The sequence below is a fragment of the Gouania willdenowi genome, chromosome 22 (assembly GCF_900634775.1).
Source record: "Gouania willdenowi chromosome 22, fGouWil2.1, whole genome shotgun sequence".
NCBI lineage: Eukaryota > Metazoa > Chordata > Actinopteri > Blenniiformes > Gobiesocidae > Gouania > Gouania willdenowi.
In genome coordinates this window covers 7194420-7211680 of record NC_041065.1, presented here as the reverse complement: position 1 = coordinate 7211680, position 17261 = coordinate 7194420, and the positions used below count along the sequence as shown (strand labels likewise).

Genomic DNA, 17261 nt, shown 5'->3' with positions numbered 1-17261 from the left:
TCCTATATTACTGACAGGGTCTTACAGTATTTTACCACCTGATGATTGTCAGATGAGGAAAACACTGTCACACACACACACGTACGCACACAAATATAGGTTTCTAGTTCTTGTTTCGATTTATGTTTGTGTTCCCAGGTCTTCTTCCTCATGTCTCCACCCCCCAGTGATGCCAGTGTGGGTTTTGAGTGAATACGCTCATCCAGTTTGTCACTCAGGTGTGGTCCATTCCCAATCAAGCCTCCCTCATTGTCTAGCTGTGTTTGGACACAAAGGGCCTGTATTACAAAGGTGGATATATCCAGGATATCTCTCCGTTAGCAAGTTGCACCTAACCAAACATTCTCCATCACAGAGCAGCTGTACTATGAAGCAGTATATAAACATGTTTACTTCACTAACTGCCAGTCTGGTAGTTAGTGATCCATGAGGATGTAAAGCCCACCCATCACCTCCAGCTGGATAGTGTTGAACGCACTGGAGAAATCAAAGAAAGTGATTCTCACAGAGCCATTCACATGAGACAAAGCTCGTTGCAGCATGGAACAGTTAATGACAGCATCCTCTACCAAAGGGTGTCCCCCAGTGCTTTATAGGCCTGACAGGCCACCAGGCTTTTCTTGCCTTCTTGTTTATTTATTTAAATAGGATTTTTAATGTTCAACCATCTTATTCGAGCTGTGGACGGAGCTGAACATTGTTTTGAAGGTGGGATGAGCCACTCATAAGGAGTGGCTCATCCCACCTTCTTTATATCTTTGCTCAGAGCTGTATGCATATTACGGACGTGATTAGAGGGAGATATGTCATCAAAAACATTCCCACTGGTAAGAATATGTCGGGAGCTCAGCTCTGTCTATTATTTTACTTTTAAATGTGACCAACAATGGCTTGTTTTAAAATTCACTAGGATTTAACTTAAGTTAAAATAATTGATATCATTTATTTTAATTGTATTTTTTTTGTGTTTGTTAAAACCGTATTTCAAAATTGTGCCTTTTGTAAAACTCTAAGTTTAAGTATCGTTAATAAATGGCTTATAATAACACATAGTCATAATTTCTAAATTTCTTTGAACTTTGAACATTTTTTTTACAAACATATGGTGGGCAACCAGAAAGCTTCTCTACCACCAGGCTTAGCAAGTTTTCTAGGGGAAACCCTGCTCCACCCCCATATAAGGCTGCAGAGGGTCTAAGGAAGATCCCATCAGGATTCACAAATTCTATTTCTGATCTCAGAAACTCGCTGATGGTAAATTCCTAATATAATGGCACTGATATTTAATAAATAAATTTAAACCCCTGCTTTCTCCTGACCTGCCACTAGGAGGGAAACTCAGAAAATGTCTTGATTATGGGCGGGGCTCCTAGAGCAGTTAAGACACACACAGTCTATACTATAAAATCTCCAATGAACAATCTATGCTATGTTAACTCACTACTCATTACTGAATATGTCTCTCTATTTACTCTTCTATCAATCCAACCTACTCACCACAGACTGTAGAGCCCACAGGTGGTAGTTTTCATAAAAGGGGCGGGGCAAACAGTCTGTCTTTGTGACGCAAGATGGTCCCAAGAATGTCACATGATCTTGCTCTCAGCCAATAGCAAAAATCAATTGTAATAGCCTGGTTTTAACCCATAGAGGGCAGTCACTTTACATGACATTTTAAAAGTAAATATGCCAAATATAAATACATTAACTAAAATGTTGAGAGTTGGACCAGGATCAATCAACGGCTTTACTTCATACCCAAATACATTTATATTCAGCAGGAAAAAAATGGTTTTGGGGTTTATTTACTCTTTAGATTAAATTATTGTGTGTGTTCCAGTACACGGTGAGATTTTCCATTGAACCAGATTTCTTTTCTCTGATGCTCATTATAGACAGTGATGTTGTTAAAGGAGAATCCGCATAACTCTGCTTTTATTACTGACGTGTAACGTTCCACCATCTTTTGGAATTTTAATGAATTGTTCAACTCTTTAAGTAGACCCATTTGTTAAAAATTAAATTGCTTCGCTCAAATAAGATTTTAAATTGATGTGACATCTCTCGCATTAAATATCTATCCTCGACAAAGGCCCATGTCAAAATATCAGTCACAGAAATACATCCTTAAAAAAAACATCATTTCTGATTTGTGACTGATTACCTTCAAAAATAAAAAAGGGTTTTCTTTCTTTTTGTGCTGATGCTGTTTTCAGGTGCCAAAAAGCCAGCCGGATTTTAATTGTAAAAAGAAAAAAATAACAAGAATAATGGCTGACGGTCCTCAAATGTTGGCCGTAAGCGTTTAATCCATTCTAAATGCTCCACTGAGGCCAAAGTTTACGCCTGACAGGGAAAGAGGGAATGTCTCTGGAGAGAGACACCAGCCCTCACTACCAATCCACATCATGTCGCCTTCTGTACACACACACATGCACGAGTACACACACACACGCACGCACGCACGCGCGCACGCACGCACGCACGCACGCACACGCACGCACGCACGCACGCACGCACGCACACACACACACACACACGCAGACAGTGGAAAAACAGAACAACATAAATATGTAGGGATGCCTACTGGTGGGATTTTCAGAAAAAAATAAACATTTTCACTGTTGACTAATTTATCAATGCCTAGTTTAGGAATTTGGTTAACATAGTACGCCAAGTCTCCAGTTTGATTTACCCTTGGTCTAGGTAGGTTTTTCCATTTTTTTTTTTTTTAATTCCCTTCTTTAACAAGATGAAGTTTGAATCTTTCAAAAATCCTACAAGGGGATGTGTGTGATTGTAATTGTGCATCTCTGTATATTAAACATGATGAATAAAGGTTTGGGTTTAAGGTGTGTTCTAAGACTATTTTATATCGTATGCTGTAATTGAGGCTGAGGCTGGACACAGACGGACTTTTCAATATGTACTTTAACACTTCAACACTTGATTTGATCATCTCTTCATTCGATCAACAGTACCACAGAGCTGGATAGTGTCTGGGCTCTTTTTAACTTCCTAAAGTGCAAGGTAGGAGGACTTTCACACGATGGATATCTTACCTGACCCGAGCCCGACACTCAGACACTATTTCTGTCCTGTCAGCTGCGTGCGCAAATGTCGATTCTGAGCAACTTATTGATTGACTTCACTCTCAGTAACTTAACGTGGACATGAGCGGTAGTCTAGAAGACTGGCCATTTTTATTCATTTTTTTGGTGGGGGAGTGTACCACATCATTTCGAATTCCCTAATCATCTTTTTGGGTGGAATTGTCCCTTATGAGCTTTGTTTTGCTTACGTCATTGTTGCAAAGTGGCCACTGTTGCAAGTTTCGGTGCGTCTACACACCCCCATGAGTTGATTGACATAAGCACTAAATTTAAAAAAAAAAAACTGTCAGTATTAATCGGTTAAATTTTTTGGTATCAGTTAACATAACCACGGTGCATAAACATTACGTGGGGTGATGAAGCATAGCTTTCCATCCCTTCTACATCGGCCCCAATTGAACATGTCTTTTCAACTGCAGGAGACATAGGTTGTGTCCGAATAGTCCTGCCCATTCTCATTTCCTATCCACTGTTCCTTCACCCCCGGAAGTATTTAAGTGGTGGCCGTGATAAAGAGCATCCGAGTTCTCATTAAGCTAAGGAAAAGAGGCTCAATACTCCCTTTTTTATCTCCTTAACCGAGGAAACACTGATGCATCCTTTACCAAATGAGACAAGATAATGCTGACCCACAATTCCTTGTGGCGACAACATTTAAAGAGAAAAGCACACCCGACCGCTCACGGAAACTCACAATGACCGACCAGTAACGGAGATAAGTTACCAATGCAATAATATGCCTTGAAGAACTTTAAATAAATAATCTAAAACCCATATCTAATTATATTTAAGACATATTATCAGATTATAACTGACATAAAACAGACACACTGTTGTTCAAGAAAAAGGGATCAGAGACATTTTTAGCCACATTTATTATTTTCACCATGGAGAAGACGTTCAGAGCTGCTGCTCTGCTCTGTTTTAAAACACCTGGATGTATCGCAGAAACCACAACAAGAAGAGACTTTAAAACCGAAAGTCTGTACCATACTACACACCATTTTCCACTTATGGAGGCGACTTAGCTTGTCGTGCTATGGTCGTCATGTCTGCTCTTTGTTTGATTGGTTACTCTGCGTGTGTTTGTCCCACGCTCTCAGCCCCCAGAACTCAAACACCTGGTGAGCGTTTCCAGACTAATAGCCTGTATTGAATATTGAATAATACAAGGAGATTAGGATGGATTCCAGGCTAACATAGTCAAGTCCAAAGGTCTTAATTGCTCTTAGAAAACGTTGACATGCTAGTATTCTTGAAAAAGAATATCTCCATGTTTTAAATCTGCGCTGTATCTTCTAGTTCGCTGTTTTAAAAACTTTTCATGCAAATTTCATGCACGAATATAAATGTTTTTTTTTTTTTTTTAATCACTTGGTTTTACTTTTATTCTGGCATGCATAGTTATTCTCTGTTTTTACATTCTATTTGCACTAAAATTGGTCATATTTATGGCATTGTTCATTATACAACAGTTAGTTATGACCAAGTAATTTCATTCAACAGACATTCCATGAGTGCTGATATAGAGTAACAACAGCACTGGGACTTTTTACAGACATTAACACTCCACTGTACAGGTGTTCTAATAACCATTAGTTAACTATCTTAGATTGTGGCAAACTTTGCGCGATAAAGATGGACATATTTCCACAAATAATATGTGATCTAAATTATGAGTAGTCACCAGACTCAGTGGAGGATGAAGAGAAGGAAAGAGGCCAGGATACCTCAGCGCAAACCAGGTGATTTTAAATTATACAAAGTAGCAGTAATATGCAAACACAGAGGAGCACGCTTGTGTGTAAGAAATGTTTATGTGTTGCCTGGCAACAGCCTTGTCTCCTTTCCAGTTGTGGAGCTGTTTGTGTTGGCTTGAGCCAAAAAAATTGGTACATATTAATTCATAATCTCTTGTCGCTTAATACGGCTGACTAATAAAATGCCCTTGTAGAACTATTGTATAAATTCAATGTCACACTCAAGATCTCGTGATGCTTAATTTTCTTATTTATGTTCCTTGAAAATGTTTTACCCAGAATATTTATGCAAGTATGTCCAGCGTTGTGGTGAACTCGGCCTATCATCTTACCTAGGGTTGGGCGATATGGACCAAGACTCATATCTCAATATTTTTCTCAAATTGACAATATACAATATTAATCTCGATATTTTTAACTCAATAAAGTCTTACCAGAAAGACAGAAGGAGTTGAATTTGCTGATGATAAATGCCACACAGGCTCATTTATTAACAAACAGCTGTACAATATGTGTCACTTTAGTCATTTTCTTCTCTAAGGGACAGCACGTGTGAGTGAGTTCTGTAGTGTGGCTTGTTTAGATGAAGGTCGGGGTAAGGATGCACTCAGTGATCATCTAACTGTGCTTTTTCACGCTGTTCTGAGAAGCAACAAAAGCAGCGACTCCTAAAACTAGTATTTTCATACAAAATAAGCTATAAATATATATCTCAGAAATATGCACTCTATGAATAACATTAAATTATTTTATGATGTGATTTGTACTGTGTGGTTGTATAAAAAAAAGTTTAAAAAAATAATTATATATATATATAGGCGATATTGTCATTTTCTATATCGCCAAAATAGAAAACTCGATGTATTGCCCAGCTCTATTCCTACAACCCATTCATTCTCACAAGAAGTCAATAGATTATAAATGTCAATAATAACATGTATGTTCACTGTTTCTCACTGCATTGGGTATCTTACAGTAAAAAAACAAAAAACATCCAACTAGGGCTGCACAATTAATCAAATTTTAATCGTGATCACGATTTTGGTTGCCATGATTAAATTAACCTGATCGGCGGCAATATTTACATTTGAAATTTGGGTTCTGCCCTCTGTGATAGTGTATTTATTCAATTTAAATATTATAATTCTTATTAATAGTGTCATTTTGCTGTGTGTAATAAAAAATAGATTTTTCCGAAAATAACTGTGATTATAATCAAGATTACGACATTGATCAAAATAATCGTGATTATCATTTTGACCATAATTGTGCAGCGCTACATCCAACATGTAATAAATAGGACTAAATATGAGCTCAATCAAATGCTAATAATGGTCACGTGGGGAAAATGTGGGCATCCCTCACAGCAGTGCCCAAACAAAGCACCCAGTGCCATCATTAAAATTCATAATGTACGCTTTTTTTTGTGGTTTTTTTTTTTACAGAAAAACCAAAACACATGAAACAACTGTGTGTGTGTGTGTGTGTGTGTGTGTGTGTGTGTGTGTGTGTGTGTGTGTGTGTGTGTGTGCGTGTGCGTGCGTGTGTGTGTGTGTGTGTGTGTGTGTGTAGGGGGGGAGGGGGAAAGCCTATATTCAAAGGTTGTTTCAGGACTCGCTCAAAGACCAAAACCCTCGTTTTTCCTCTGAAATCGGCTCGTTTAGAACAATTAGCAACGGGTGCAGGAGCAGGTGTGATGATGACCACCTGCGCCTGTCTCTTCCGTTTTGAGATGTACCAACAATGGGATGTGGACAAAGCGGGCACACACACACACACACACAGATAGATAGAGGAATGCCAGGAGCACTTGTCTTGCTCCACAGCTCGGATATGAGAGACGCACAAAGAGCAGGAACAACGTGGGTCTGGATGATAAAGGACAATAACAGTGTTTGACGGCTGGTGCGTAAAAGACGCACATCTGGATTCTTTGCCACTGGGTATCTGATCGTCATCATCCACACACTCACACACACACACACACACACACACACACGCACACACACACACACACACACACACACAATGAGCGTTTCTCCCACTCATTTTGACTAATTATTACACCCACCGGCTGCCCCCTCTCTCTGCGCGCCGTAGTATCAATAGTAGTGTACTGTAGAGTATTAATAGTATTAATAGTAGTGTACTGTAGAGTATTAATAGTAGTGTACTGTAGAGTATTAATAGTATTAATAGTAGTGTACTGTAGAGTATTAATAGTATTAATAGTAGTGTACTGTAGAGTATTAATAGTAGTGTACTGTAGAGTATTAATAGTATTAATAGTATGTACTGTAGAGTATTAATAGTATGTACTGTAGAGTATTAATAGTATTAATAGTAGTGTACTGTAGAGTATTAATAGTATTAATAGTATGTACTGTAGAGTATTAATAGTATGTACTGTAGAGTATTAATAGTATGTACTGTAGAGTATTAATAGTATTAATAGTAGTGTACTGTAGAGTATTAATAGTAGTGTACTGTAGAGTATTAATAGTATTAATAGTAGTGTACTGTAGAGTATTAATAGTAGTGTACTGTAGAGTATTAATAGTAGTGTACTGTAGAGTATTAATAGTATTAATAGTAGTGTACTGTAGAGTATTAATAGTATTAATAGTAGTGTACTGTAGAGTATTAATAGTATTAATAGTAGTGTACTGTAGAGTATTAATAGTATTAATAGTAGTGTACTGTAGAGTATTAATAGTAGTGTACTGTAGAGTATTAATAGTAGTGTACTGTAGAGTATTAATAGTAGTGTACTGTAGAGTATTAATAGTATTAATAGTAGTGTACTGTAGAGTATTAATAGTATGTACTGTAGAGTATTAATAGTATTAATAGTAGTGTACTGTAGAGTATTAATAGTAGTGTACTGTAGAGTATTAATAGTAGTGTACTGTAGAGTATTAATAGTATGTACTGTAGAGTATTAATAGTAGTGTACTGTAGAGTATTAATAGTATGTACTGTAGAGTATTAATAGTATGTACTGTAGAGTATTAATAGTATTAATAGTAGTGTACTGTAGAGTATTAATAGTATTAATAGTAGTGTACTGTAGAGTATTAATAGTATGTACTGTAGAGTATTAATAGTAGTGTACTGTAGAGTATTAATAGTATTAATAGTAGTGTACTGTAGAGTATTAATAGTATTAATAGTAGTGTACTGTAGAGTATTAATAGTAGTGGACACGCGCTGTTGACGCCTTCAATGACGCGCCGGGTTTTCCACGAGCTCAGTTTATGTGCACACGCACAAACAGAACAGGCTGTTTATGTTTATGGCACAGACAGGAGGAGACTCATCACATCAATGGAAACTTCACGCGGATTGGAGCACATGATGTATCTATTGTGCAAGCAGAGCAGGTTTCCCTATAGCTTAAACACACAGGATATAACTAAATAAGTTTGTATTTAAAAACAACAATATACATAATAAATCACGCCTTAGTGGATGTGGATGTCAGCACAGTGTGCCCACATTCCCACAGAGGACACACGCACACACACGCGTAACGACATGCAGGTGGTTTACCTTCATCTCCTCGTTGATCTCCCGTTTCACTGGATGAGCTGGTTTTCTGCTTCTTTTATTTTCCGGCGGTCTGCCCTCTTTCTCCATCTCTGCCATGATGCTTCCTCTCTGACACTTGTGTCAATATTTGCGGTGAGGACGTGTGAGAGGCAATGCGCGACCGTGCGTGCGTCAGGGCAGCTGTTCACTGTCTCCAGCCGGGTTTGCAGCCTCTCCGCGGTCCTTGTGACTGTGACGAAGGCTTGTGGAGCCCGGTTGCGCAGACAGCCATGTTCTCCGAGCTGTGTCCCCACCACCAGCACCAGTACCACGACCACTATGGTCCCTGCTCCAGTGGTGACCGCCTCTGTAGAACCAGAGGAGAACAGAGAGGTTGAGTGAGGGGAGAAAAGGAGACAGGGGGAGGGGCCTCCGCTGAAACATTAGCTGACGTGTTGAAGATCAGTGAGAAGCTTTATATATATATATTCTCTCCGTTATCTTCAATCAGGGCAGTCTCGTCTAGCCAGGGCTGCTGACAGGTCCAGTACCACCAGGTTCTAGTCCTGAGGCCAATGTCACCTGATCAGAACCTCAGGTCAGTGTGAAGCAATTTCCCCCTGGGATATATAAAGTATAGCTGATTCTGATTCTGGTGCAGAATCGTCATATATAGGCTCTGGTGCAGGAATGGACAACTCTATCACAGCGGGGGCCACAAAAATTTGATTGTATCTTTTCCGAGGGCCACATTATCATCATTCATGTCAGCATTATCAGAATAATGACCAATCACATCTGAGCATTGATAAAGGGGGGAAAAGGGTTTTGCCTTTTTTTGTCTTTATCAGTTTTGTAGTTTTTCCGTTTTTAATCATTTTGTGTGTTATTGGAGTAATTATGTGTATTTTTCTGTCATTTTCTGCATTTTTGTTGTCGATTTGTGCGTTTTTGGGGCCTACACTGCAAAGCTGGATTTCCTCTTATCGCGCTAACTTCCAGGATGTTATCATTGTGTGCTGTACTACGACACTGGCTAATTTACCAGGCTAAATCACCATGGGCAGACAATGTGCGATTTTTTTCAATCGTTGTACTCAGCTCCAGCTCAAATTGTGCCACTCACGATTCATATTCTCACATTTTACAGACCGACACTCTGACACGACCTGACTGCTCACACTGTACGTCCATACACGACACGTCAGGGTCTTGTTTCTGGAAATGCAACGTACAAATTAGAAGAAAAAGATGAACTCTGAAGCGTCACAATTAAAACAGAAGAAGAAGAAGAAGAACGCGGAAGTGGCGAGACACTCACACAAATCTCAGCCAAAAAAGCTTTAAAAAAGAAAAGGCAGCGATGTGATGGACCATGCGCAGCGTGAGCGTGACCCCATGTATACTACACCACGTAAACAAATATAATGAATATAAATCCATGATGACAGTGAAGACCCACACTGTCAGTGCAGTGCACAGCAGGAGGCAGAACTTTCTTTTTTTCCCCCCAAACTTTGTTTATTTAAAGTTTTGCAGAAATTGTACAGCATTTTCATACAAACATGAAGATCAAATACAGAGGAACAATGAATACTGGTACAATCTCCTTAAAGCACACACACAGAACAAAATAAATAGAAACAAAACAAAAACACACCAACCAACTACAAGCATGTCCAAAAATAAAAAAATAAATAAAAAAAGATACAAAGAAAGATATACGACACCCCCATTTAGATAAGCAAAACAAGTATTGCAGAAAAAAGAAAAAGTTAATCCGGTACAGAAGGGAAGTTCGTTCCTTTAAGTAACATAAACAAGGGATTCCAAGTCTGAATGAATCTGTCAGAAGAGTCATGAAGTGTCATGCGTATTTTCTCAAGTTTGACAAAATATAAAACGTCCCTAAGCCAGCGAGCAACAGAGGGAGGTTGCAGAGATTTCCAATTCAACAAAATGACCCTCCTAGCTAGAAGGGTCATAAAAGCAAGAGAATTACCATGTGAGGTACAGAGGGAAAATGGTCCAACAAATATTCCAAAACAAATCACTCATGGAATTTGGGTTTATTGTCCTGCCAATCACTTTAGAAATAACGCCAAAAATGTCAGTCCAGTAGTTAAATAATTGTGGACATAGCCAAAACATGTGTATAAGATTCCCTGGAGAATGTTGGCATCTGTCACACATTGGTGAGACATTAGGATATATTTTAGATAGGCAAGATTTTGTGTAGATAACTCGATGAAGAAGATTACATTGTATAAGACAATGTTTTGCACATACAGAGGACTTATGAACCCGCTTTAGCATTTGGATATGCTCTCCCCTGAATCCCGCTCCCAAAGAGCTTTAATTGAGCCAAAGGTGTTGGAACGTATTGACTATATCCCATCATATATAAGAGAAATTGATCCTTTCAAGTTAGGAGTGGGCCAAAGCCAATAATCCAAAAGGGAATCCTCAGGCAAGTTAGGAAATGTAGGGAAATTACTTTGAACAAAACTATGGACTTGCAAGTATCTGAAAAAATGTTGCTTTGGGAGTGAGAACTCAGGACGAAATCTGCTGGAAGGAGGCAAAAACACCATCAACAAAAAGCTCTTTAAATGACTGTATACCATGCGTGTACCAAACCAAAAATGCTTTATCAGTGAGAGAAGGAAGAAAAAAGTGGTTAGCTGCTAAAGCAGCATTATGTGAGTAAAGTTGCAGAACAAAATACCGTTTGAATTGTATCCAAACTTTGAGAGATATTTTAACAGATTTATTTTGAGTATACTTTATTGTTGGACACTGGATAGGCGAGTAAAGCAAAGCCGCAAGAGAAACCAGTTTAGCAGAGTTCCTCTCCATGGTTAACCAGTCTGGGGAGGAAGATGTCTCAGGCTGAAGCCAATATTTAAGAGTTCTATTGTTAATGGCCCGATAATAGTATCTAAAATTTGGCAAAGCCATCCCTCCCAACAATTTAGGCCTTTTTAAACAATGTTTGGACAAAGGAATTCTGAGATGAGTGCATCAACTTGACTAAAAAAGAGCTGGGTAGAAAAAGGGGGATACGCTGGAACAAATACAAAAAGCGAGGCAGAAGATTAATTTTTACACATTTAATACGTGCTACTAAAGACAGTTTGAGCAGCGACCATCGTTCAAAATCCTCTTTTACTTTCAACATTAAAGCGGAAAAATTGGTTTTCAACAAGTTCTCCGGTTTGTGAGGAACCTGGCTTCCAAGATGTGTAAAGCTGTCACAGGCTACTTTAAAGGGGAAACTACGCAAAGAAGAAACATGACAAGCTGAATTAAGAGGAAAAAGCTCACTTTTATTTAAATTAAGCTTATAACCTGATAGCTGACCAAAGTCCGTGAGTTGACGTAGAGCAGCGGGGATTGATGTTTTTCTGTCTGATACGTATGAGAGTAAATCATTAGCATATAGGGACACCTTTGCCTCCAAACCATATCTACATATGCCTGTGATTTTGTGATTGGAACGTATTGCAATCGCTAAAGGCTCAATAGCCAATGCAAATAGAAGAGAGCTGAGTGGGCATCCTTGTCCTGTCGAACGATAAAGGCGGAAGTAATCAGAATAAGTTGTGTTTTTCCTAACCAAGGCTAACGGATTAGAGTAAAGTAGTTTGATCCAAGCTAAAAAAAAAAATATTTCCTAAACCAAATTTTTTGACTGTGTAAAACAAATAGGGCCATTCCACGCAGTCAAATGCCTTTTCGGCATCTAACGAAATAAGTGCTTCCTGTGAATTATCCAATGAGATGTCGTAGATTATATTGAATAGTCTCCTAAAATTAGAAAAAGAATGTCTGTTTTGAATAAAACCTGTTTGGTCCGGACTAATGAGAGTAGATAAATAAGACTCAGGGCGTGTAGCAAGAACCTTAGATAGCAGTTTGAAATCTACATTTAAAAGACTTAGGGGGCGGTAGGATGAGCAATTAAGGGGGTCACTTCCCTTCTTCAAAAAAACAGAAATTGTGGCCTGATTAAGCGTTTGGGTAAAGCTCTGAAAATAAATGATTCGTTATACATGTCCAATAGCAAAGGAGCAATTTCATCTTCAAATATTTTGTAAAACTCTACCAAATAGCCATCGGGGCCTGGACATTTCCTGCCCTGAAGAGAGTGTATGGCAGAATTAAGTTCAGCAAGAGCAATTTAGCAGCAGTTTCCTGAGTAAGAGTGGGAAGAGTTAAACCAGAGAAAAAAACAGTCAAAATTGTCATCTGTAGGAGTGCATTCAGATGTGTATAGCGAGTTATAAAATGTTTTAAAGGTCGAAATAATTTCTGAAGGATCAGTTGTTACATTCTGAGCTGTTTAGATTTTGGTTATTTGGCGAGAGGCAGATACCTGTCGGGTTTGGTGTGCCAGCAATTTACCGGCCTTATCACCATGTTAAAAAAAAATGAGTACCTGATTGAAGCATAAGTTCAGTAGTGCGGTAAGTCATAATAGTGTCAAAGTCTGATTGTAGTGAAACACGATCCTTATACAAATTCGGAGAAGGTGATTTGCTGTCTCAAATTACGCAGTTTTTCATGCCTCACATTATTCTCATGATGTATATATTAAATAATTTCTCCCCTTATATATGCTTTAAACGACCCCCAAAGAAGAGAAGCAGAGACACCTGGGGTTCTATTAGTGTTTAAGAAAAATCAGTTTGTCCAGAGACAAAATTAACAAAATTATTGTCCGATAATAAACGCACATTTAATCTCCACAGTGGACGTTCAGTTGACAACATGCTCAGTTTGATGTCCATAACTAGTGGCGCATGATCAGAGAGAACAATAGCATCATGTGGTTATAGATGAAAATAATCAATTGTCAACTAGAAATAAATTTATGCGGGTGAATGTACAGTGTACGGGCGAAAAAAAAGAATACTGTCTTTTAGAAGGATTAAAAAATGCCATGAATCAGTTACATAGAATTTGTCCATAAAGGACTGAATCACTTTTGCTGAATATGAAGCGACAGCTGGTCTTGCAAAGGAGCGGTCTAAAATAGGATCAAGCCAACAGTTAAAGTCTCCACCCAATATCAGAAAATGCGGAGACATATCTGGTATAGAGCAGAATAAACGCTTAAAGAAGGATTCTTAGTCTGTGTTCGGCGCGTAAATATTAGCTAGTGCAACACGAAAACCCAAAATTGTCCCAGTGACAATAACGTACCTACCGTTAGCATTAGAGATAATCTGGTCTGAAACAGAGGGAACAGATTTATGTAAAAGAATAGCTATGCCCCTGGCCTTACCGGAAAAAGATTTCAGATGATCTACATTCCGAAGATGGGTTTCTTGCAAAAAAATAACGCAAGCTCCAAGTTGCTGAAGGTGATGAAGCACTTTACTGTCTTTAATGGGGTTATTGAGTACCTTGAAATTAAAGCTGGTAAACCGGAGGTCCTGTCCTATTGAAGAGAGCATAACATCTTTATTTTAAACTGTAGGGTTGCATGGAGGCTAACCTGGACAAGTGGTTGACAATGTAAAAGAAAAAAATAAATCAAGAGGGAAGGTAGGTGTGTAAACACAAAACAAAATAAAACAAAAACACAGAACATCAGAACTCTCGCAGAAGCATCCCCCCAATCGGGATGCACGACGCCCACTCCACCCCAAAACACCCATAACCTAGCCTTTAAAAGGCTCTGGAGGAAGATTTAACTATAAACCCCTCCAAATGGAATGTGAAACAGAGTAAAAATAAATAAATAACATTTATGACACCTTGTTCTAAACCATGAGAAAATAAATAAAATAAAACAAAAAGTAAATAAAATAGAAACAAAACAAGACCCCTGTAAAATTGCAGTCTAAAGAGAAATTAGTAAGAAAAAAACAATAATAACAATAAATAAATAACAACAAATATATATATATATACACACACACACGCATACATTACAACGTCAGTGCAAAATGTTTACCTCAACCAGTCATCTAACCTCAAACAGAATCTGGGACCACCACCGTTTTTAAGTGTTTCTGCACAAAGTCAATAGCCAATGTTGGGTCTTCAAATCTGTGAGTTTGTCTGTTCGAAGGAGTAATACGCAGTACAGCTGGGTAGAAAAGTCAGAATTTTACACCAGGACACGAGTGAAGCTCCTTCTTGACTTTAGCAAAAGCAGCTCGCTTCTTGGCCACAAAATGTTTCTTCTTCTACTGTTTTACCGTGTTTGGCACGGTGTCCCGCAATATGTAGCGCCACTGTAAACAGGAAGTACACTGCAGCTAGCAAAGTAACGGACAAACGCACCATATTGTAACGGTAACGGCGTTATTTCTTTCGAAAAATATTGCGTTACAGTACTAGTTACTGTCAAAAGTGGTGGTCAGTAGCAGTGTCTTCGAGGTTAGCAATGGTTTGATCGTGAGCAATTATCTTTCGCTGTAAAGGCTCACAGACAGCAGAGATTTCCTTTTTAATTGCTCCAGATAGCTGCTGACTGTGAATGCGTAAAAGTTAGGGATGTAACGATTCACTCAACTACCGATGCGATTTGATTCATGATACTGGGTTCACAATACGATTCTCTCACGATTTATTTTACAAAATGGGACTGTAGGCAAATAATGATTGAAGAATATTCCTTTATTTTTTTGGGAAAAACAGAAAATACTGTACTATTTTCTTTTTATTTTTAATTGTCAAAAAAATCCCTTTTCAGAACAATGCAATTTAACTAAAAATAAATCTTGAATGAAATAAATAAAGGAATAATACAAATGAAGAAGAAGCCTATTAATTTAAATTCTGGTTCTATAGTAAACAATGCAAAACTGCACAATAGTTCTTTTTCTTTCTAAAAGTGCAACTGAAAATGTATTTTGTGCCTTAACAATTGGACCTTAAAAAAACAAAAAAAAAAACAGTCTGCATTGTATTTACGTCAGATATTTGTTTGGACCAGCAGAGGGTACTGGTAACCCAGTGGTCAATTGGCATGCAGCTAATCTGTGCAGTGAAGAAGAGATGCTATGCTAGCAGACAGAGCTAATAGAAAAATGTGACTTTTACAGATATTCATGTAATATTACAGATAGTCTTTCAGTGCAAAAGGGGTAAGGAATCATTTATGAACATGTTTAAGAGTAGAAGGCGGCCAGAAAGAAAGTAGTAGCAGATTCCACCCGCCGCCTCAGCATTTGGACAAGAGAAGGATAATATATAGCGCCCTCTGCTGTTTTAACACGTGTTTCTATTCAAGTAGACCTCTATCACACACACTGGGATGTGAGCACATTGTGCATGTTCCTGCTGATAATGTCAGCCCCAGCGTATTAATTAATTAATTAATTACTTCAGCTGTCCGTGCACACAGGCTTCATCAGCTGACTCTAACCCAGTCCATTAGATATAAATCTATATCTTTCCTAAAGGATGTCATCGATAAATGAAAGGATTGCATTTATAATTACTAATCTTCTTTATAAACTCAGCAGTCAGATCTGCACAAACTAGGATCATCTAACAATAGGCAGGTCGTTTTCTAAGAGAACTGCTTGGTCATCAGGCAGGGCTTTAGGACTCGCTAAAATCCAAGCCAGAACAAAACCTGGTCACGACCAGGTTAACTGTTCAGCATTAATTGCCATAGTGATTAAGCTCTGGCGAGCTTTGTAGGAGAGCACACACTGATTAAATCCCGGAAGTTAGCGCGATTAGAGGTAATCTAGACATTAGATGTCTCAGTACAGCTTGGAGAGTGTTCACACGGGCAGTTACAAAGATTTCACTGATACTAGTCCCTCTAGGCATTTTTAACAGTATTCTCAGTGCATCATTATAGGCCACTTGTATTTTTGAAGGCTCACTTTTATAACTTTTCCGAGCTCTGTCCCATCCTGTAACCAGTATGATAATAGTAGCGTGAAGATGAATAAAATAATTAAAATCACAGCCATGAGCCTCACTTTGAGAAATTCTACCAACGGCTTAGAACAGTTTACTGCAGAACAACTTATTTTGACAGCTCAAAAAAGACGAAAAAACTGAACGTAAAAGTTAAATGACGTCTCGACTTTACTTCACGACATAACTGCTATTCACAAAGAGAGCTACGCATGATCTTCAGCTGTCAATCATCGTCATAAATGATGTAAAATCCCGTTTTTCAACCTCAAATAACTAGTTTAAAACAAACTTCACAGAAAAATGAGCACTATAACACAATGTAGGGCGATAATAGCTAATGATCACAGCAGAGTTTGGAAAAAAAAAATCATGTGACAAGTATTTTAACTTAACAGTTTGACCCACATCCCATCTGTTATCGTTGAGGAGGCGGGGTTTATGACCAATACTGCAGCCAGTCAGCAGGGGGAGCTCTAAATATAAAAGCTCGACTCCACCGGGGACCTTGTCCCGTCCATTCTTTTTACAATCTATGGGCACATTTAGTTGTAAAATGTCAGAGTGACTGCCCTCTTTGGGTTGAAACCCAGATGTTACAACTGATTTTTGTTATTGGCTGAGAACAAGGACTGTTAGCCCCGCCCCTTTTATAAAAATTGGCACCTGTGGGCTCTACATTGCTGTAGTGAGTAGGTTGGATTGAGATGTGAATAGAGAGGTATATTGAGTAATGAGTAGCTATTTAGCATAGCATAGATTGTTTATTAAATATTTTATAGTATACACTGGGCATGTCTTAACTCCTCTAGGAGCCCCGCCCATAATCAAGGCATTTTTTTTAATTTCCCTCCTAATAGCAGGTCAGGAGAAAGCATGGGTTTAGTTACTCTTTAATATTGGATAATCTCACACTTTTATACATTACCAGTGTCAGCACCTTCCTGTCTGTGTTCCTTTCTTC

At 38.4% G+C, this 17261-nt stretch overlaps 1 protein-coding gene across 7 annotated transcripts in view; it reads right to left on the bottom strand.

Annotated features, from left to right (window-relative positions):
* Positions 1 to 8797, bottom strand: part of sobpa (sine oculis binding protein homolog (Drosophila) a) — an 81894-nt gene extending 73097 nt beyond the window's left edge. For 6 of the 7 annotated variants that reach the window (XM_028437940.1, XM_028437942.1, XM_028437941.1 and 3 more), the window contains exon 1: positions 8426 to 8797. In XM_028437940.1, coding sequence (XP_028293741.1) covers positions 8426 to 8521 — 96 coding nt within the window. In that variant the 5' untranslated portion in view covers positions 8522 to 8797. The remainder of the gene's footprint in view (positions 1 to 8425) is intronic. The other variant, XM_028437947.1, reaches the window with a different exon arrangement.
* Positions 8798 to 17261: the final 8464 nt, after the last annotated feature.